The 23896-nt window shown below is 36.9% G+C and overlaps 1 protein-coding gene across 1 annotated transcript in view; it reads left to right on the forward strand.

Moving 5' to 3' along the window:
* Positions 1–23896, forward strand: part of TFAP2D (transcription factor AP-2 delta) — a 59476-nt gene that overhangs the window by 14939 nt on the left and 20641 nt on the right. Inside the window, exons 4-7 of the mRNA XM_019985401.2 lie at positions 646–811; positions 1156–1274; positions 18359–18500; positions 23025–23138. Of these exons, the coding sequence (XP_019840960.2) occupies positions 646–811; positions 1156–1274; positions 18359–18500; positions 23025–23138 (541 nt within the window). The remainder of the gene's footprint in view (positions 1–645; positions 812–1155; positions 1275–18358; positions 18501–23024; positions 23139–23896) is intronic.

Here is a 23896-nt window from a genome sequence, read left to right on the forward strand (position 1 = left end):
CGGACAGGACTGAAGCGACTTAGCACGCAGGCATGCATATATGGGTTGGAGGTGTCTGGCAATGGGCACGTGATTTTTAACGGTACCTAGGGACTAACTGACTTTGGTGCCTGTACTTGGCAGATAGACAAGGGAAGAGAGATGGCAGTTCTCAGTCATTTTAGAACAGAGCTTTCAAAACTTTTGTGTATATAGTAAGTCATGGATACAGTTATATCTATTCATTGTGTATATGTGTGTACACAACCATACACAGAGCTATGGCTATATCATACCTACCCTTTGTGGGCTAGTTGGTATAGTTTGAGATTTTTAACTAATTGAAGTTGTTTCTTGGTGTGGATGATGGCAAAATGAACATTGGTGGGCCAGCCAGCACTTCATAGGATGCTAACTTTGGCTAAAATGAAAATCATACCCTCACAAACATTTTCCGTGTGATATTTGAAAACCAAAGCTTGAGTGTTATTGGAAGAGACATCTTCAGAGCAGCTTTCTGAGATGACCCAGGTGGTGAATGTATAAGAAAAATCGTACTGGGTATTTCCAAATCCTAAGTAGCACCATGATAGTAACTATGTTTTATATAGTTATTAGTATCTGTGCTCATGGTCATTAATATATAATATACTTTTCCCTCCAAAGGTGGCACCTGTGTGGTCAACCCCACAGACTTGTTTTGCTCTGTCCCTGGTCGTCTGTCCCTTCTCAGTTCTACTTCCAAATACAAGGTGACCATTGCCGAGGTGAAGAGACGCCTCTCACCCCCTGAATGCCTCAATGCTTCACTCTTGGGAGGCATTTTGAGAAGGTAAGACAAAGGAGTTTTCTGATACTGTAGTTTTTTTTTGGGGGGGGGGGGGGTAGGGGGGTTGGTGTTTTATCCTTTGGCCGCACTGTGTGGCATGTAAGATCTTAGTTCCCTGACCAGGGATTGAACCTGCACTCTCTGTATTGGCAGCTCGAAGTCTTAATCACTGGGCGGCCAGGGAAGTCACTGGCACTGTGATCTTCTAACTGTATGGTACCACACTCCTCAACCCTCAGCCCTTATGTCTTCTGTCCCATGTTGAACACCTCAGATGGTCAAGTCTTCTCATTGTTTTCCTCTAAATGTCAACCTGCAAAACCTAGCTTTTGTTTGTTCTTGGACAGAGCAAAATCCAAGAACGGGGGTCGCTGCCTGAGGGAGAAGCTGGATAGGCTGGGTCTGAACTTGCCAGCGGGAAGACGGAAAGCAGCCAACGTTACCCTGCTCACTTCCTTAGTTGAAGGTAGGACTTTTCAGCACAGCAAAGTAATGATGGCAGGTTAGCAGTTCTTTGAAATTCAGGTTTGTTGATGATGCCATTTCATTTTTGTCTATATGTTAAACACAGTTGATTTACAGGTGAATTTCCCAACTAATTGTGATAGTGATGATTCAATTAGACTTAATAGAAGGCTTAGATGTAGATTCATAGACTATCATTGCATTTACTAATCTTAGCAGTAATAGAAAAGACGATGGCAATGGAAGATTTTGATATTTAGACAAGTATTCCCCACATAACAGCAACAAAAAACTGAGCTTTTTTTATTATTGTTTATTTTAAAGTTCAGATCAATCTGGCTTAACTAATTGTTATTCAGTGCAGCAGAATCTACAGGATAACCAATAATCCTTTATAAGGAGTTCACAGGACTCAATGCATCGTCACGAGTCTGAGAGCACGTTGTATTAATGCTGTAGACATCTCTTAAGGTACAGTGAAGTTCCATGGCTTTATGAGCAAATGAGCTGACCCACAAAGGCTAACCAATGGGGTTAACACAGAACATATTCTGTGCTATAGAATATGTTCTATAACATATTTTCTGTAACATATTTCATAAGTTTTTTTTTCAATTTATTTTTTCTCTTGTGTTTCTTCTGTAAGAACTAAACTTTACATATTCTTGTTCAATCTTCTAAGAAAAGGACATCTTCCACACTTTGTAGAGGAGCCGTTGAATGTCAGGGAGAGTTGTTGTATAACCTAGAATGCTATTGTTTTAAAAATGAATGAAAGAACCTTGTTGCCAAGACTCACCTGTACACACCTGTGACACTTGCCTTGCATTGATTTCCTGATATCTATAAGGCACTGTAGGAGGTGAAAAGTAAGTGAAACACAAAAACAAATATCTTGTCCTTTTCCAGATTATCAACACACACTATTTATTGAACAACTCTGGGAAGTAGTGTGTTCTTGACATTGGTCTTGACAAAATCACTTTGGTGATTTTGCTTTTAACAGGTATCTTTGCTTTACTTCCTAGTTGTAGTAATGATAACAACCACAATATTATTATTGGCCATGAACGTTTAATAAGCATCACATGGGCATGGGTTTGAACAAACTCCGGGAGATAGTGAAGGACAGGGAAGCCTGGCGTGCGCAGTCCGTGGGGTCACAGAGAGTCAGATGTGACTTAGCGACTGAACGAAAACAACTGTCATTATATTGTACGTCTTGTAGTACTTGCCCATGTGTGCTGATACTGAGAGCTGGCATATGGTAAGGAAGTTGACTCATAATCCACTCACAGGGGTCAAAGTAGAAAAAAATGACTCATGGGTTCATTCAAAAGAGAAGCAGATTCCTGCTTAAGTAAAACTATCATTAAAATTATAGCTACCTAACAAAAGAACAAAAGTATGTTCAAAATATAATGGTGAATTCAAGAATTACATGAATAGAAGAACTTGATTGGTTCTCAAACCCAATTCCACAGTAAAATCAGCTGAGGATGTTTATTAAAAATCCCTGGACCCCATTCCCAAACCACTTGAAATGTAGTCTCTGGGGGTATGGTGCACATATCTTTATTTTTAAAAACAGCCCCTGATATATAATGAAGTTTAAGGATCCTTGATTTAAATGTTCCTTGAGATACTTTCCATGTAGCTGGTATGAAAAGCAAAGACCTCTGGTGGCTCAGAGGTTAAAGCATCTGCTTCCAATGCGGGAGACCTGGGTTCAATCCCTGGGTCGGGAATATCCTTGCCTGGAGAATCCCATGGACGGAGAAGCCTGGTAGCCTACAGTCCACGGGGTCCCAAAGAGTCGGACACGACTGAGCAACTCCACTTTCCTTTCACTTTCAAGAAAGACCTTTATCCACAGTGTCTGTGAATGTGGATATTCGCATGCTGGAATGCCAGCACACACACACAAATAGTACCAGATGTACAATATAATAACAGTTGTTTTTGTTCGGTCGCTAAGTCACATCTGACTCTCTGTGACCCCATGGACTGTGCACGCCAGGCTTCCCAGTAAAACCTTGAGAACCCTAAAAGCACATATTCACATTTCTTCTTGTTGATTTTTATGGTATCCGGTGAGGGAATCCTTGAGCAATGCTACCAGAAAGGATACAGGTTAAATGTGTGAAATCCTAGGACCAATCTCATGCTTTTGGCATTTACTTTTCCAGCAAACCTCTCTTATCACAAAAATGCCTAACTTGGGTTCTATTCATTTGACCTCTGGTCACAGAGGAGTTATGTCAGCCTTGGCTGATGAAACTTAAAATTTTATTCTTCCCAGATACATTTTACTTTATGTTTTTCTCTTTTAAACTTTTTTATTTTGTTTTGGGGTATGGTCGATTAACAATGTTCTGACAGTTTCAGGTGAACAGTGAAGGAACTCCGCTGTTCATATACATGTGTCCATTCTTCCCCAAACTCCCCTCCCATCCAGGCTGCCACATAACACTGAGCAGAGTTCTACAGATACGTCTTACTTTTCACTGGATGCTTTTGAAATCCCCCAGATATTCACGATGTAGAGAAAGAAATATTTCATTGTTGAATTCCAGGCCAGGCATTTTGATGGAACTGAAAAAATGAAATTTAAGGGCAAAAGGACTGTTTGTATCTCTTAACTCCTCACATATTATGTTATGACCTTCAAGTGTGTGTTCTCTCTCTCTCACACATATGCACACACACACACATCTTAAGTTTCATTTATATACTATATTATATACATTAATATGTATTATAGTATTTTTATTCTATTCCATATTTTTATATTATTTTAGAATGCTAATTGTAGACCTACTACTTTTAAATGTTGAACGTAAGCCCACTATATTTATTTCAAGACTCACTGTTGAGTCATGTGTCATGACTGACAGTTTTAAAAACTGCAAGTTGTCTTAAAGTAAGAGGAGAACCTAATATTTTGTGACCTTGGTCCTTTTGGTGCTAATGTGAATTTGATTTAGTTATTTCGTGTGTTTTGCTTACATAATTTTAGCTAGTAAATATTAAAACTTTACCATATTTACTAGCTGGTATTCATGGACCTTTCTTTGACCATGTCTTTGGGTAATATTTTTGCCCCTCAAGCAAACATTTTTACAGGAGTCAGCAACATTTTAGAAGCATTTCTCCAGAAATTCTAAAATGAGATTTCTAATTGTCAAAAATAGTTCATCAGCTTTCTTGTAAACCTCTCGTTTTGTAGGAAAGAATACTAGTTTTTTTTTCAATCATTTGGAATTTTTTTTTAACTTTCAATCAAGTTTATTTGCATTTTACAAATACACTGTGATTGTGAATGCTTTTTTAAAAAATATAAATTTATTTATTTTAATTGGAGGCTAATTACTTTACAGTATTGTAGTGGTTTTGCCATACACTGACATGGATCCGCCACAGGTGTACATGTGTTCCCCATTCTGAACCCCCCACCCTCCCCATGCCATCCCTCTGGGTCATCCCAGTGCACCAGCCCTGAGCACACTGTCTCATGCATCGAACCTGGACTGGCGATCCTTTTCACATATGATAATGGAAATTTTTTAACTTCCTGATGGCCCAATGCATTCAGCAATGGTTCAGCCCTTTCCCATTTTGGTATAGCACTTGAGAACAAGATAAGTAATATCTGATGGGCTTTATTCCTCCTTGACCACACTTAGAAATACATCTCCTGAAGGTCCATCTTCTGTGACATTTCAGTACTTGTCTGCTGCTTTCTGGGAATGATGTGAATTCAGCCTTTCCATTGTTGCTATTTTGATAAAAATCCCAAAGAAAGAGTGGTATATGGGGACCCAACTAGACTCTCCATGCAGACATGACTTAACCATTGTCAAGATGCAAACAATGAACAGTAAGGTACCATATGATGGGGATTGAAATTAGCAAATGAAAGTTTATTTATCAAAAAAAAGGAACCAACAACTAACTTGTCCCTAATCTAGTAGTGGTTTCATCATGATAGTCCTAGATTTCCATGTTTGCTTTGGGTTTTCAATCATTTAGTTTTTAATTATGTTTATAATCATTCCCTTCTATATTTCTTTTAAATGGAATCTCTCTATTAATAGTGCCATCCTAGCATCATTGTCAAATCAACGTATTAGAGTCATTATTTTAGGGACTGTTTTAAGAATGTATGAGAGGGCTGTTTCATGCAAATTTACAAGATTTAAATTATTCACAACATTTGTTACAAATATCATTGCACCTAGTAACCAATGGGATAAACTCAAAAGTAGCTGACTTTTTTCACCTTTAAAGCTGTTTGAAAGGGCACATTTTAGTAAGGTATGTCTTTATAATGGGGATTTATTTTTTGGTCCACATGTACAGATATACTTGATCTATAATAAAATATAAGTATTTGAATTCAGAATCCCCTGAATGTAATACTAATCCCCTGAATGTAACTGTTTCCTTGTTACATCCCAAACAGTAAAGATGTTTTTTTGCTCATAGCCAGCATCTTGAATTTTGAGTTTGTGTCGATGGAGGGACCATGGCAGAAATCATGCTGTCCCCGTCCTGACTAGGATTCTCCTTTGTTTTGATGACTAAACCCTAAACGGAAGATTTATTTATTATTGTCGCTTTGAAATAATATATATAAAGGAGCCCTCATTGATCAAAACAGTAGCTAACAACTCTGCTTTCAGCTAAATTAGATATTGTAGTGGTTCCTTCCCTCTACTTTCTCTAGATTAAAAAAAAAAAAAAAAAACTTTGAAGTTACCTTATGTGGTTAAAATAAATATTGGTAATTTATAATTGAAAAAAAAATAATCCCCTGAATGTAACTGTTTCCTTGTTACCTTCATTTAATGGGGTTTAAATATATAACTAATGGTTGGTACAGCTTCTTTTATCCACTTTATTGCAAGCCTGAAGTTCTTTTTATTTCCCCTTGTTAATCACATTACTATGACTTCTCCTTGGTCCACTGTAGTATCTATAATACCAAAGAGTTGTCATTCTCTGGAAAATTCAGATTAGACTTACTTAACCCAATTTACTGATCTTCCTGAGATCTTGGGATAATCCCAGACTCTCTTAGAGTGGGAAAAATTCTATCTCTGGAAAGCATTCCAAGAATTTGGCCAATATTATTGTCCTAGTTCTAATATCCTTGCTGTATATTTATTATTTATGAATCACCAATTAACTGCCTCCCCTACATTTTGCTCCAGAACAATCTTTGCAGTGTTGGTGGTGTTGAAACAAATATGAGAGTCAGGTATGTAGTCATTCTTGCCCATCACTCCCACCTCACTTGAGGTTTTCCAAGATGGTCAAAGTTGCAGAGTGTTGCTGAAGGGAAGTTTTGTTTACTTGAGTGGGGCGCTTTCCTGGGACAGTTTTGCTGAACTTGCGAAACTCACATGGCATTCTCAGGCAACACCAGGAGTTTGAAGCACACTTTAAGTCCTTAAACGTAAATGCCTTGGCTTTCGGTTTGTCATGTATGTAGTGCATGTCACGCGTGCAGTGCGTGCTAAGTTGCTTCAGTCCAACTCTGCGACCCAATGGACTGTAGCCTGCCAGGCTCCTCTGTCCATGGGATTCCCTAGGCAAGAATCCTGGAGTGGATTGCCATGCCCTCCTCTGGGGGTCTTCCTGACCCAAGGGTTGAACCCGGTGTTTCTTATATCTCCTGCATCAGCAGGCAGGTTCTTTACCACTAGCGCCACTTGGGAAGCCCTTTCAGTTTGTCATGGCTAGAGGTCAAATTCTACTCATTAGAAAAGACCCTGATGCTGGGAAAGATTAAAGGCAGGAGGAGAAGGGGACAACTGAGGATGAGATGGTTGGATGGTGTCACCGACTCAATGGACATGAGTTTGAGCAAGCTCCAGGAGATAGTGAAGGACAGGGAAGCCTGGCCTGCTGCAGTCCATGGGGTCACAAAGAATTGGACACAACTGAGCGACTGAACAACATATATATTTTAAAAAACAGTATAGGGGGAGGGAAGGGTATAAATATCCATCAGCAAAAGAAAGGGGACCATTTACAAATATGTGTATGATTTCTATTCACTCTTTCAAATCTAAAACCTTTGTTGCTATTGCTTCCTTCTTTAGTTAAAAAGAAATCAGTAGGCTTCCAGACCCTATCCTGTACACCCCCCATAATATCACTTTTGACATTTTGTCTGACTTTGGGTCAGTTGCTTAACCTGACTAAGCTTCATTTTCCTAATATACAGATAAAGGTCATACTATCTGTAATGGTTAGGGTAGTGCTATCTGTTATAACAGTTAATTTCCAAATTTTCAGGGGCTTAACACAATAGAAGCTGATTTCTCAGTCTTCACAGATGACATGAGTGTTCCTCCTTGGGACCCTTCCTTCCTCTCATCATCTCATTCAGGGGCCAGAATCCTTCTGCCTCTAGCTATGCCCTCCTCTAGGTTCTCGGAGCCCTGTGCACTCAGCTCACAATAAAGAAAGATCAGATGGTAAAAGCACATAGCTTCCTACCCGCTTGGCCAGGAAGTAGCCTACATTGCTGCTGTCTACGTTCCATGACAACCAGTCCCACGAGCACACCTAATTCCAGAGGCGGGTGTGAGACATGCTAGAAAATGTCGTGTCCCGAACCTTCTTAGCAACAACTCTGTAGTGTTAGAGAAAGGACAGACCTTGGACAGTCCAGCACCCCTTTCTTCCATAACATCTGCCTTATGTGTCTTTTGTGGCATTAAATCCATTTGCTAGATTAAACACTTGACACCATGGGGCACAGAGGCAGTTGTTAAAAATTAGTACCTGTCCTCTCGTTTTTCTCTCCTTAAACAGTATTACTCTCCTTAACAGTATTACTTCATAGCAGAATTTACTCCGAATCATAAAACTTTAGCCCTGGAGGGAAATGGAAGACTGAATAGTCCAAGGTGCTAAGTCATAGTACCTCTGGTTAACAGTGTGCTTCTGGAGTCAAATAACCTTGTATGAACCCACTTCCACCACTTACCACTTGCTAGCTGTGTCGTATAAGCAAAGACACACAGCTTCTCTGAGCATCAGTGTTAAGGAGTGTTAATAACAGTTCAGTTCAGTCACTCAGTCGTGTCCAACTCTTTGCAACCCCATGGACTGCAGCATGCCAGGCTTCCCTGTCCATCACCAATAACAGTACTCTCCTCATAAGATTGTCATGGGAGTGAAACCAGAATGTTTGTAGAGTGGTTCACAGGGTTCCCAGCACAAAGTTAGTGTCAATTAAATTTAGTGATCATTATTTTCAAATGAGAAAACTAAGGAAGGTACAGTGAGATTCACCATTTTGCACAGGATTATGAGAACAGCAAGGACGAGAATCCAGGTCTGATTTGCAACATTATCATGTGTTTTCCACTCAGATTTATGTTAGTGATATAGATTCTGAACAGTTGCATTGCTGAACTACTTCTGAATTCAGCTATATATTTATAGTTATAACAGTGTAACAGTATAACCAAGGAATAGAAAGAAGTTGGCCTGTTTTTCACTATGGATTGGACATCCCGTGCTGGTAGGAATCCTGAGCACGTTTGTTGAGCTTTCTTGTCCTTTTTTGTTTTAAAACATCCTGATACACCATCTGCTGCCACTTAATCCCTCAAAGTTAGGATGACATTAAATCTTGGTTCTTTCCATTTTTCTGGAATAATTATAAAAAGTATCTCTTGTCCTTTCAAGAGGATGCCAATCTAGTTGGTTAGACTATCTTACAAAATATTTTCTTTCCACTTCAGCCAAACCAACCAAAGATAGGAGAAAGGAGTGCTATCACTTGGCGCTATTTCCCTTTTGCCTCTAATCTTGAGTCTGTACAGTTGCATTTCCAAGAAAAGAGGGAAAAGAACCATCAACTTGACAATGAACTCTTTTCCTTTAAAAGAGTTAATAGGGAGCAGATTTTTTTTCTATAATTAGTTTATGGCTGTTTAATTTAGAAAGAGGTATTGTTCACTATTTGAGGCTTCAAAACACCAAAATCCTTTAGTATCAGTAATAATACACTCACAGGGTATGCTCAGGATTGTTTGCTCTTCTCAGGGATTTTAGGACAAAGCTGATATTACTGTGATATTCACACAAGTACCACAGTGGATTTCTCTGGATATGTGGAGTTTAAGGGTGATCTCCAAGGACTCACGGCATGTTTGTAGATATGAAAGGACCATCATCCTGATATAACATCTCCACCACCCACTCCAGATATATTTCCGCTTTAGTCCCTCCTCTGGGATAACAAGGTCTAGCTTTCTTCTAAAACTGTATACGATATTAAAGAAAGACCATAAATTGACTCCTTGTTATATTGCAACTGTTCTTGTTGGTGCTCCTTTTGGTCATATGATCCGCTGCTGCTAAGTCACTTCAGTTGTGTCCGACTCTGTGCGACCCCATAGACCGCAGCCCATCAGGCTCTCCCATCCCTGGGATTCTCCAGGCAAGAACACTGGAGTGGGTGTTTCCTTCTCCAAAAGCCCAATCACTAGGGGACCCTGCTGTCCCCTTTTGCACACACTCTGGCATTGACAGTGTCTTCTCGGGCACAGTTTTGCATTTCAGAGATGCCAGTGGAGTTGGACTCAATAAGTAAATGCCAGTGCACACTATGTTAGTCAGTCATGTTAAGGTCTTTCTTGGAAAATGGCTCTTTTTCAGACTAATAGGTATTGTCTTATCTGTAAATTTCTTATTCTAACTCATGGAATAGTTTCTATCTGAGAGGCTCTGCTTTGACTATTGATAGATTACAATCCAATATCCTTGTCTAATATTTGAGATCTAATATTTGTCAGAATTGTCAATGATCGGTCTCAGTGTCTTATAATATTATGCATAAATAGACACAATCTCAGAGGGATTTTCTTAAATGGTTTGCTTACTTCCTAACAGTACTTCTCTGACCTGCATCTTACGGTTCTTTCATTTTCAGAGAGAAAGGTGTTTACATGTAGGGGTAGAAGAAATAGGCTATTATTACACGCATGCCTTTGTGTCTGACTGTGTGCTTGTGGGGTCCTTAGAGTCCTACTCCTATTCTGGCACAAAAAGTCAAGTTTATCCAAGCCTGTTTGGCTCAGTGCTTCCCTACCCCTTAGGTCCAGCTTAGTACTCACTCTCATGAATCGTGATGCTCCCTTAAAAGCATGTCTCTGCATTACTTTCCTAGGTTTTTTTTTTTTTTCTGTTTTCTATTATACTCTCTTTCAAAGTTTATGCCAGCTAATGTGCTTTTCAAACACTCCTGTTTCTGCTTATTTCCATTGTTTAGATTTATCAAAATTTGTAGGTATTCTAATAAAACTGTAAACTGTATAATTCCTAGTGCTGTCTAATGCCCATTGAATAGTAGTGGAAGTTTTGAAATTGCTTAGGTTTTAATTTGCAACAAATATTTGAGTTTTGAATAAAAACTTTCTAAGATCTAGGTCAGAGAGTAGTTTTGTTTTTAATTAATATAATTTTAAATAGATAATTTATATAGATGGTAAAAACCCAAAAGTTACAAAAGAGTGAAATAGCTTCTTTTCACTTTATCCTTCATTTAGTTCCCCTCCTGGAAGAAAGAAATGTTATTGGTTTGTCTGTTTTCTTCCAAGGAGATGTGTGTGTGTGTGTGTGTGTGTGTGTGCATAGTTTTGGTTTTTGTTTTAAAAATTATAGCAATCTAAGCCAATGGGAATTTGCTCTATGTCTCAGGGAACTCAAACAGGGGCTCTGTGTCAACCTAGAGGGGTGGGATGGGGAGGGAGATAGGAGGGAGGTTCGAGAGGGAGGGGACATATGTATACCTATGGCTGATTCATGTTGATGTTTGACAGAAAACAACAAAATTCTGTAAAGCAATTATCCTTTAATTAAAAATAAATTATTTTTAATAAATAAAAAAATTTATAGCAACCTATACATACTGTCCTACACATTTTTTCACACCTTGTCTTAGTGTTCTTTTTATTTCAGTTTTTGCAAGTTGTTCATTCTTTTAAACACTCACAGTATTCCATTGTTTAAATGCATCATAAAGTATTTAACCAGTACTCCACTAGATATCATATAGGAGTTTTTAATCTTTGGCTCTTACAAATAGTGCTACAATGAGCAAGCTTACATTTATATAAATAATTCTACAGATATGCAAGTACATCTATTCAGTGAATTCCTAAGAATGCATTATAGGATCAAAAGATATTTGCATTTGTAATTTTGGGAGATTATTGGAAGATTGCTCTTTACAGTAGTTTTAAATTTAAAGTTTTATCAGTGATGGAGATAAGAAGTACCGATATGTGAGTAGTTCCCTCTATACACTAGTCCAAACCAGGTACTATCAATTTATTTTTTTTCATTTTTTTTATTAAATTTATTTATTTTAATTAGAGGCTAATTACTTTGCTAATTTGATTGGAAAAAATAAACTCCATCTTTTATGAAAGAGATTAAGTATATTCTTAGGAGAATTTTATGAGCTTTTTTGTCTATTCCTTTGTCCTGGTGGGGTAATTTCTGACATATCTCTCATTCATTTGTAAGTGCTCATTATATATAAGGAAAACAGGTTGTATGTTTCTGATATGAGTTGTGAAGCCTCTCCACCCCGTTTCTGGTTTGTCTGTTTGCTATTATGACTTTTTGGTTTGGTTGCTTATTTGTTCAGTTCTATATCATGCAGAACTTTTTTATATTGATATAATCATATTTCTCATATATTTTATTCCATAGCTTTTAGTTTTTATTATAATATTTTGAAGTCCTTTTTTTTATTCTAAGAGTATAAAATATTTCTTCTACATTATCTTCTAATTACTTTGTGGATCTATACTTTAAATCTTTGATCCATCTGGAGGTTTTTTGTTGTTGGATATATGATATAGATATAATTTTATTCGCTTTTTTGGCCCAGATGGCCAGCCAGTTGTCCCAACACCTTTTATTGATAATTCATTTCCCCCTACTGTTATGATAAGCAAGTTTTATCTCACATTAAATCTCCTTATACAAATGTAGTTTTTAATAGACTGATGACTTTTTTCCCCCGAGAATGCTATGTCTCCGTTACCACCACATAGCCATTTTTGTTTCTATAGTGTGTACTGTGTTAAAGCCAATAAGGCAGAACACAGAGAACCCAGACAGACACAGGTCTTTACAGTTTAATATTAACTCTGTAGCAACTGCTTTCTTTTGCATCAGCCACAGAATCCTAGTTTGGGGGAAGCTGTAGAGTTCCTTCCCACATAACGCTTTCCTTTCACCTTAGGACGGTAATTCTCAAACCTGGCTAGAGAGGAGGTTGGGAGCTTTCAAAAAATGCAGATGCCCTGGCTCCAGAGATTAAATGATGAAGGATGAAACCCTGATGTGTGTATGTGTGAGTGTGTGTGAGTGTGTGTGTGCACACTTGTATATACGCATATTAAACAGACTCCCCGGTTGTGGGAATAGCAAGGGTTGAAAAACACTACCTTTAAATTTACCTATTTTATTAAATGGCTTCACTGATACAGTGATATACTCAAGTGTTTTTTTTATTTCATTCTTTCTAGCAATTCTCTTTTGCTCTAGTTTTTCATTTATATTCTTTGTAAGGGGTACCTCTCAAGACTTTTATAATTTGCCAATAAAATATTTGAAAGCTTTTCCATTTAAGAAATGTTTACTAAGTACCTATTATGAATCAAATACTGTACTAAGTACAGGGCATGGAATGGGGAATAAAACTATCACTTTGAAAACAAGGTATTGGTATTGAAACAAAATCATCATTAAATAGAGAAACTACCATCTTATAAGACCCTTATCTATAACCCAGGTTGTATGATATATAGTGTTACAGAATGCACTCCTATTAGAATCTTTCTGGATGCCTTAACAGATACATTAAACCTGTTCTTCAGCTTTAGAATTTACTGCAGCTTGATGTTATAAGATAACTTATTTAATATAATATCTTATCCAGATTTGAAAATATTCTCAAATTTGCTTTCCAATAGGTACTTCTTGGAATAATCCCAGAGATAGGTTTGAATGTATTATTTTCCACACATGTAACTAAAATTGAAATCACAGATAAGTGAGTAGAATTTAACACATATGAATTATTGCGTCCATTGAATACTATTGAGTATTACAGTAAGAAGTTAAACCTAAATAGTTTCTAAGGCAATGCAGTTAGCAACATTTGGTGAGAATTATCCAGTGAATAATAATGTAGAAGTATCTTTTGTACAAACTAGTTTTATATATTTATTGATAGTTGTCTAAAATATATTTACCTCTAAAATACAGTAATTTTAAAGGAAGAAAAAAATCCTTAATGACTGGATAAAAGGTTGAAATCAGATGTGTTCATTTCTATTTTAAAACTGTATTTAGATGCGAAGGAAAGAATATATGTACACATGTGGCTGATTTCATGTTTGTTGTACAGGAGAAACTGACACAACACTCTAAAGCAGCTATACTCCAATTTTTAAAAATCTTTGAAAACGATGCATTTAGATCTACTTCAGGTAAAATAATGGGGAAACCCAGAATGTCAGGAAAATGAGCAATTCACTTTCTTCAGAAAACATTTTTCCATTAACTGTCCATTTCTGGGCTGCATCAATAATTGCCATTTACATTTTTCCTAATATTTACCCTTTAGTTTTTTTTTTTTTCCTTTTTGCCTTACAGTGTGAAAAATGAATGCCCTGAAACCAGGGAGCAAATTCTCTCTTTATGTTCTTCCCGTATTCTGTAACTTTGTGTGTACCAACTTGTGGAGAGAGATCCTCAACATGGGTCATCAACTGCTGCTGTTCCTGCTGAAAAATCGAAAACCCTGAGTGGTTTCCCCTTTTTTGGAAGGGGAGGATGGCACTCCTTGGCCTAGAGAGCCTAAAGCCTTGCACTGAGAATACTCTAAGCTCTCTTACTATCCCCATGTAACCTACCTCTAAAATAGTAATTCTTGCAATGGCATGAAATAACAATGGAGGTGTTTGCCAAAGTTACTCTGTTGCTTCGGTGGTGTAAAAAAGTGGGGGTGGGCTAGCACTGGTTTGTCAGGTAGCACAGTGCATTGAAATAAAGAGATTAAATCCACTTTGGGCAACAGCCACCAGGGGGCAGCCCACCTCGTCATGCCCAGAAATGAGGCAACAGCAGCCATGTTTGCTGTATGGGATATAGCCCTTCAGGGATCTCTCTGTCACCCCAGGTTACTGCACCTACTTGTTCACATGGGTACTTTGTCGCCCCCCACAGAGACAGAGACGCTTGTAGAGTTTTATTGTTACCAATCAGTTGAATCCCCCAACGTCTTATTCACATGCTTTTCTGCTCCCCCTATTTCATTTTTCTTAAACCTGTTGACTCTATGATGCCTGTGGTACAGGATTGAACTATAGATTTGTCATTGTTCCTGAATATCGTGTGGCTTTTAATTCACGGACCCATTTAGTTATTCATTCTTGGGTTTTCACACCCAAAGCTTTGTGGCACAGTCTACACCTTTTAACTACACATCAGAGTGTCTTCACTTGCCACTTCTTTTGATGTAGGACCCCTGTACATCCAGTAACAATGTTACCTCGCAAGCAGGAGAAAGCAGTAAACAGAGCTAAGGGAAGAAAGGATCTGGCTGTCAGTGCAAATGTAAATAGCAGCTGTTCCATCCAAACTGTTTTTAAAACTTCCGCACGGTGAGAGCTTTGCATAAAATGACCCAGATCCCCAAGAATCAGGTTTTAGCATAAAATTTAAGAGGCATGCTGCCATTCCCCTGTATGCACTGTTTCACTCCTCCTCCTATTGCACAAACAGTAGAGGGGAAAAATGTACATATATCCATATATATGTGTGTGGGTATATCTATAATAGTCTCTTGAATTTTTATTTAAATATCAATTTCTGTGTGAATATTGCAATATGAAGACATATCAATTTAAATAACTCAACTTGCTCTACAAGGATGAAGTTATAAAAGGTGTTTGTGTTAGTTGCAAAATACTTCTGAGTCCTAAGGTCACATGAGTTTGTTCTCTGGTCAGGTGCTATAGCCATTCTTTGTTGCGTCAAGCTTTAAGATTTTTTACCTCACATTTGAAATTTCTTGAATTATCTCCTTTCTGTCATTTTCTTAGCAAAAGTCATCATCCTACATGGCATTACAATGTCCTTTTTTTAAAAGATTTTTTTTAATGTGGGCTATTTTTAAAGTCTTTATTGAATTTGTTACAATATTGCTCCTTTTGCATTTGGTTTTTTGGTCACGAGGCATGTGGGATCCTAGCTCCCCTACCAGGGATCGAACTTGCACCCCTTGCATTGGAAAACAAGGTCTTAACCACTGGACCTCCAGGGACGTCCCTACAATGTCCCTTTTTTAAAAAAACTTTTGTGCCTTTTCTTCTGTCAAATAAGCACACATTTTCTTTCCTAATTGGTTAGAGTGATCAACTCCTGTGATAAGCACTTTTAAAATATTACTCATACCTTGCAGCTTTATCCAAAAGTGTGACCTTCCAATAATTAGCACTACTCAGACTAGTCAATATAGAGACCTTTTTTTATCCATTTTGTCATCTTTCTATTTTGAATGGAGGAAAAATGATGTTTTCTACCACATGAATATAGAAGTCTTAAGACCTGCTGCTGCTTTGAAACAGACTAAGGGGAGAATTATGACTGGATCATTCACAAAGCATTATCTGATCTAGCATTTTACCACATTATCATATTTTTATATTAAATTAGACTCTTCCAAGGCCTAGAACAGGGCTTTTCAGGTTTGGGGAATGAAAAAAGTTGTTAAAGACTCAGGGAATGAATGAAAAGGATGAATTGCAACATTCCTGTCTCATAGTAGCGTAAATAAAATTTAAACACACTTGTATAAATGGAAGTCTGATTTTGATGTATGGTTAATATTTGTACACATTGAAACTTCAAATCAGGGTATTAACTAATACCTGCACAGTGACAGTGGAGCTTTCCATAGGCTACGTGTGCCTTTCTGTGAGATAAACAAGAGCAGGAACCCTACCAATTTCCATTAGCTCTGTGGGCGTAAATCACATAACTAAACCATCATTAAAGAACCCTTCATCTTGTTCCTTTTTCTTCTTAAGGCAGATAGGAAAAACCTTTGAGATAGAAGCTTTTAGGAAAAAAAAATCCCACAAACAAATATTGAACATAATTATTTACATTTTTTACAACTAAAGATCCTAAGGGAAAAAAATGTATCTAAGAAAAATTTAAGGGAGAAGTACTCTCAGGATTATACTTTTTCAGCTCTATACTATCCTAAACTGTTTTCTGTTGTTGATAATTTTGGTGTCATTTTTATAAATATGAGCTTCCCAATCTGAAAGATTAATATTTTTCTCTTTTTCTAGAGGAAAAAAAAATAGTATCTTTACTAAGGGACATTTCATTGAAATTAGTTAGCCTATTATGTGTATTTATCTATAAACTTTTCCTCCTTCTCTGTAGTAATATTAATCGTTTTTATTTCTTCCTGGTATTGGTTTATTGACTACTCTTTATTCTGTGAATATAAAACAGAATCAAATACATTGCTCTGGCCAATAACCAAACAAATGTCATGAGGTTTGACACATCAAACCTGACTATTTTTTAATTTCTTCATGACAAAATTTGATTGACTGTTTGGTCACCTTTCCATGAGTACCACCTTCTCCTCCTCTGAAAATCTTTTATCTCTAATAGTCACTTGATACTTGTAATACAATATGATAACATTCATTATATACAATATTAGTATAATGTTAATGAACATGTACAGATTATAGATAATGCTTACATAGATGCAGTATAATTTATGAAGTGCTACTAAGGTGTTTTCTGGGTTTATTGTTGCTGTGACTACTATCATTGATATGATTGTCATCTTCCCAGAAACAGGGACAATCTTTGGTGTCCTTTTATCCCCCTTTACTCCTACCTAGCATTGCACCTTGAGCAAAATAGGTGCTTAGTACATATGTAGCAAGACCTTGCTTTTTTTAAGTTTTAATGGTCAAGTAAGAATTGGTTTGATTGAGTTTTTAAAATACTGTTGTTTTCCAAACTGACATCCGTGGCCAAATCTTACTTTGCCGATAAGTCGTTTTACCCTTTGTCTTAAAAGTTTGCTCAGGGTTTAGATTATATGAAAGAACAAACATTATTAATCATTATACTATACTTTAAAATATTATTATTTTTAATAATGTACTGAAGAAGCACTGTACATAGTGCTAAAAGGTACTGAGGCTCACCATAAAGCCTGATGCTGCTAGTACTATAATTATGCAGTATGCTTTCTTTAGCAACATAATGTTATGAAATTGACATAATTCGATTATTTGCCTTTCCAAAGTGTTCCAACTTCTTTGAAAAATTATGTGGACCATTTGTCAATGTTTTGATAGGTCTCATGGAAAAGGCAGTGAAGTGAAAGTGAAAGTTGTTCAATTGTGTCTCTTTGCGACCCCATGGAATTCCATGGAATTCTCCAGGCCAGAATACTGGAGTGGGTAGCCTTTCCCTTCTCCAGGGGATCTTCCCAACCCAGGGAGCAAACCCAGGTCCTCCACATTGCAGGTGGATTCTTTACCAGCTGAGCCACAAGGAAGCTATTATAGAAGCCACAAGGGAAGATATCATGGAAAATATATATGAATATTTCAGTTACATTGAGAATAAGTTATAGGTCGAGCAGCAACAAAATGACATGCCCATAGAGCTTTTTGCCCAGGGCATTAAGATGTAGGATCTCTGATGTCCGTCTGGTCTAATGGTCAGAGCCTTGTGGGGAGTCAGAACTGCTTGACGGTGGTTCCGGTTTTCTTCCTACAATTTTCAACATACCCCTGCCAGGTAAGTAACTTCTGTTTCTTCACTGCCCCCACCCCCCTCAAAGCTCCTTTCCTCTTGGATTGTTTACAATGAATGGGAAAAATGATCCATTTGACCCACAGCCAGGAAGGAGGCTTGAGGAAAGAGAAGGTGTTCCTCTTGTTGAGTGTGGACATCAGTGAGAAACTGACTTTTACTGTCTGCCAACAGGGGAGGCGTTACACTTGGCTCGAGATTTTGGCTACACTTGTGAAACAGAGTTTCCAGCCAAAGCAGTAGGAGAACATCTTGCCAGACAACATATGGAACAGAAAGAACAGACAGCAAGAAAAAAGATGATCCTAGCCACCAAGTAAGCAGAATGGGGAAGCCTCTGTGTGCCTTCATCCTGTTTTTTCATTTTCTTTGAATGAGGGAAAACAGTCTAGAAAACACCCATTCTCTAAAACAAGAGGATCTCCCACACCAGCAGCTAGATGTATTAAACAAGGACCTCCTCAACATGGTACCCGTAGCAAGATTTGCCAATTGTATTAGTGATGGAGCTACCATTGACCCTGATGAAAGTTCTTAGAAAACCTCTTCAGAATAATGGGAACTCTTAGGAGAAAAATGTGTTTAGAAGATGTAAGTTCTAGGCAGATATGCCAGTTAGTTGGTATTAAACGTGTAATTTGGTCTAAGCCACTCACTGTGCCATAGTAAATGGGGATAAAGATCTGAGACACTAGAAGTGTTCAGGGAGTGTGACAAAAATTGAGGACCCAGATACATGAGAGGTAACAGGGAGACCTCTAGGATCCAGGATTGGCGTCAGTGCCCTCATTTTTTTCCTGTATGTGATTAAGCAAATGATCTGTGTACTGTCCCAGCTTTCATGTGATATTGTCAAAAAGAAAAGGATAGAATCTATGTGAACTTCTGCAAATTGTAAAAAGCTCAATTAAAATATGAATTAAGATAATGAGAGAAATGATGCAGAAAGGAAGAAGCTTGCATAAGATGATTCCATATTCCCTCAAACTTGAAAACTTTTTGATAATTAAAGGAAGAACTACCATTTATTGTGTGAAAACCCAGTAGAAGTACTGCTTAAGTACTTAAGTACTGCTCAAGTCACATTCAGATTTTTAGACCAAAATCTTTCAAGTGGTAGCTAATTCTTGCTCTCTTCTCTTTACTAAAATAAGTTATTGCTAAATATAGACCCTTAATAGTCTTGTTTAATTTCCTAACTCTGTGTTCAGATTTTAGAACTAATAGTTCCAGCTGATTAACTTATCATTTATAAATTAGTTTCTTTTTTTAAATTATTTTATTTTATAACTTTACAATATTGTATTGGTTTTGCCATATATCAATATGAATCTGCCACAGGTACACACGTTTTCCCCATCCTGAACCCTCCTCCCTCCTCCCTCCCCGTAATATCCCTCTGGGTCGTCCCAGTGTAAGCCAGAAAGAAAAACACCAATACAGTATACTAACACATATATATGGAATTTAGAAAGATGGTATAAATTAGTTTCTTATTTGGGGGAAACTTCTAAAGAGAAAGTATATGGTAGATAGCGTTGGAAACATTGTTTCAAAAAATGACCTTATGATGTGTTGGCTAAAATGTAAATGGTCTCAAAATGCATAAAACAAAAACTAAATATTCCTCCTTCTACCCCATCCAATGAAAGTTAGGTCTTTTTTAAAATTTAAGGTTTTATATGGGATACCCAACAGGCTTGCCCAAGAAATGCAAACCCCTCATTTGGTGTTTGTGCTGCTCATGGCTGTCACTGCTTGGGTTTCAGATGTATTTACTCATTGCTTTTCTGAGAGTACTAGATAGCTCTCTCATCTTGCCCCCAGAGAGAAGGGAAACATAAGGTAGGGCAAAAGAAAAGACAAAACAAGGAGATAAAGGGGAAAGGAATAGCAGAAAGAGAGTGAAGACCAAGAGTTAGAGAAAGAATGTTGTGAGGGGTGTAGCATTTGGGCTTAAAATTTTGAGATGAGCTTTGTGGCGGGGAAGTTCCTGAATACTTGTTAGTGAAAAGACCTAAACCTCGATTTTTTTGTGCTGTTATCTCCCTGGGCGTCTTCACTTCTGCCTTGTTTCTACTCTTTCCCTCTTCTAACAGTTTTGGACTCAGAGGGGACTTTATCCACCATATTTCAGGTTTTCCAGAAGGAACTGAATGTTGCTACAAAAACCCTGAATGAACTTTGTGGCCAACCCAACACATGTCATTTGTTCATTTCTATTCTTAATATAATCTCAGGAGACTCTTAACAATTTGTTACAGATTAAGAGAAACATATAGTGCTACAAGTTAGGTCCCATCTTCTAGGTGTTCCCAAAGCATTGTAACTGGCAGGATTTTACAGATTTCCCAATATGTACAGCCATGTGATAACCTCTGAATGATACTATTATCGCCCAATACTAATTACCCAAAGTAAAACACCTTCATATTTTATACCTCAAAATCACTTGATTGTGGTTTTACCATGCATATTCCAAGAATTTCACTCCCTGATCCAGAGAAATCCTTCTTGTCCTCCTTCCTCCAGAAATGTCTTTATAAGTGTCCACTCCTACCATCCACAGCAGCGCTACCATTCCAAACACAAGTTCCATTTTCTTAAGAATTCCCATCACTCTGAGTGTTTGGAAGCCAGTGCATTCAAATGGATGCTGAGATTTTGTTTTCATAGAAGTAAACATTAGAAGAAGTTAGGAGAAGTAAGGGAAGCATCAGTATTTTCATATTTGTCAAAGTTATACAGAAACATCTGTCTTACAGTAGTGGATTCAATAAGGAGTAGTATTTCCCTGTTACCTGGGATCTAAGTAGTATATATTATTTTAGGTGATATTTTGAACTTTGATTTCAAAAAATATTTCAAGAACATGTAATTCTTTTTGATCCCTCTGCCCAAGCAAGAATTGAATTCACTAATTAAAATTACCTTATTTTATACAAGAGTAGATAGGCTATAAATATCTAAAAATTAAGAGACAGACAAAATAATTTGTCTTTGTGGTTTTATATATCCATTCCATCTTTTTTTAGACCATATGAAGGATTGAAGAACCAGAGACTATGCAGTCATAGCAAATGTACTAAATACAAGTAGTCATTAATATAAGTAGATGAAGTAAGGAGAGTTTTGGAATTAATGCCTTTCTGTAACATATTAGTGCATCCAACATGTGTTCTGAGTAGTTTCTAATTTTTCCAGCAGTAAAGCACTGGCTGTTTTCAAATAAAATGTTCAAAGTTGAAATGAAGTAGTCTATATGGATATTCATTACATTCTGATTAGTTCACCTTTGTTCACAAGACTGTGACAACTGTATCCAAAATATATACAAAATTCAAAATTCTTTAGATGAGAGACCCAATTACTGATCTGCCTTGGCACATTGGGCTGCATATTTTTTTTTAACCTCTATGAATAACAGATTCTGTTCTATTTAATTATATTGCCAAATATACAATTGTACGAAGGGCTTGTTAAATGCCATTAGCCTCCTAACTCCTCATAGTTCCCAGGGCTTTGTTGATTAACGAAATATTTTGATTAATTAGACAATTATTTAAAGAGAGGAATAGAAATGAGTTAGACAGTTTTGGGAATCGAAAAATGTACCCGACAAAATATTTATTTGATTTTTGAAAAACATGAGTAAACCTCTTCATTGAATTTAGAATTCAGTATGATTAACACTAATCTGTGTTAGGGTAAAGCTAGGGAGTTTTAATTGATAGCGTAACATTGATGGTCAAAGGAAAAACAGAACTTTAAATTCAGACATCAGCTAAAAAGTTATGTCCTTAAGGACAATGACGTAAGTGATAAAGTTAGAATTTATGATTCACCAAAGATCATCTTGTGCATTACATAATTCATAATGTGACATTTTGCTTAAAAAATAAGAACATTTCTTACTGTAGCTTCATAAATAACAATCTAAATAAGAATGAAATCAAGCTTAAAAATAATAACTCAGTAACTGTCATAATAAGATATAATAATTGCCTAAAGGAAATCTACAAAGTTGTCATCTGTTTTTAAGTCTGGAGGCTCTCCTAAGTCAGTGAGTTAAGAAGAAGAATCAAACATCAAGGTTGAAATTCTGAAACTTCTCCGGATACAGCTTCATGTGTGATGTACTTGAATTGCTTAGCATAAGCTAAATTTTTCCATACTTGCTTTTTCCTCATTTCTTCCTCAGCTTTAACTTTATTGTAACTGATTCTATTGTTTAAACAGCATGGCAGTTGATTTGCCAACTTATAAATTAGTTTATTCAATTATCAAAAATATTCAAATATCCTAATACAAGAACTAAAGCAATGTTTTAACCTCCATTTAAATTTTTTAATATATTTAAATAATCATCTTATAGTACTTGAGACATAGTTGCCATTGTGAACCTCATCTGTATGTTTTTTTATGTTTCTTTTTAATAAGAGAATAATTGCTTTACAATATTATGTTATTTTCTGCCAAACATTAAGATGAATCAGCCATATGCATGCATATGTCCCCTCCCTGTTGAACCTCCTCTCACCTCCCACCCCATCCCACCCCTCTAGGTTGTTACAGAGTGCTGGGTTTGAACTCCCTGCATCATTATAGCAAATTCCAACTGGCTGTCTTTTTAATATATGTTAATGGGTATGTTTCAGTGTTATTCTGTCAATTCGTCCCTCCTCACCTGTGTGTTGTAGATGGAACTTCAGAGGTTGTTTTGTGAAATTTTATCAAGCCTTCTTTTAAAAGAGAAAACAAACTTTTGGAAAGATATCATGCAATGAAATTAAAACCCTGTTTAAAGAGTTCAACCTTAATTTTGAGTCTTTCATTTTAGACAAATTTGTAAAGAATTTCAAGACCTCTTGAGCCAAGATAGATCACCGCTGGGATCCTCCAGACCCACTCCAATTCTAGACCTTGACATTCAGAGACACTTAACACATTTCAGGTAAGACTGGTTTTCCAATTTGGTTGGACTCCCCTTTTTAAAAAAACTTTTTCTTTGTATTGGGGGATAGCTGATTAATAATGTTGGGAGAGTTTCAGGTGCGCAGTGAAGGGACTCAGCCATGCGTATACATGTATCCATTCTCCCCTAAATCCCCTCTCATCCAAGCTGCCGCATAACACTGAGCAGAGTTCCATGTGCTATATACAGCAGGTCCTTGTTAGTTATCCATTTTAAATATAGCAGTGTGTACATGTCCATCCCCAATTCCCTAACTATCCCTTTCCCCCATTCTCCCCTCTGTTGACTCTCTTTTCCATTGTTAAAACAGTCTTTACTAACTTAGGCATGTTTGTAGTCCTGCCACAGTTCCATTTAGAGATAACATATATATTTGTATGATGTTGCCTGAATTTTTTGAAATTCCAAGCATCTGAGATCAAATTGTAAAGATAAATAAAGCATAAAGCACTTTGGATCAGAAAATTTATATTTTTGTGTGATTTCCAAGAGTTTGTGACTTTGAGAGTGAGCGCTGTTATTTCAGACAAGAACACTTTCAGATTAGGATACTGAAATCCTTTAAGCAGTTCTTTATCTTGATTAAATAAATTGTTGAATGCACAGATGAAATTAGTAGGCTATCATAGACTGATTTTTCCAGGACTACGTTAATGATTTCTCTGCAGTTAGAAATTGTACACCTCAGTTAATGGTTCTTAAGTTAGACCACAAAAACATATTTTAAAGAACCCGGA

The sequence above is a fragment of the Bos indicus genome, chromosome 23 (assembly GCF_029378745.1).
Source record: "Bos indicus isolate NIAB-ARS_2022 breed Sahiwal x Tharparkar chromosome 23, NIAB-ARS_B.indTharparkar_mat_pri_1.0, whole genome shotgun sequence".
Lineage (NCBI taxonomy): Eukaryota > Metazoa > Chordata > Mammalia > Artiodactyla > Bovidae > Bos > Bos indicus.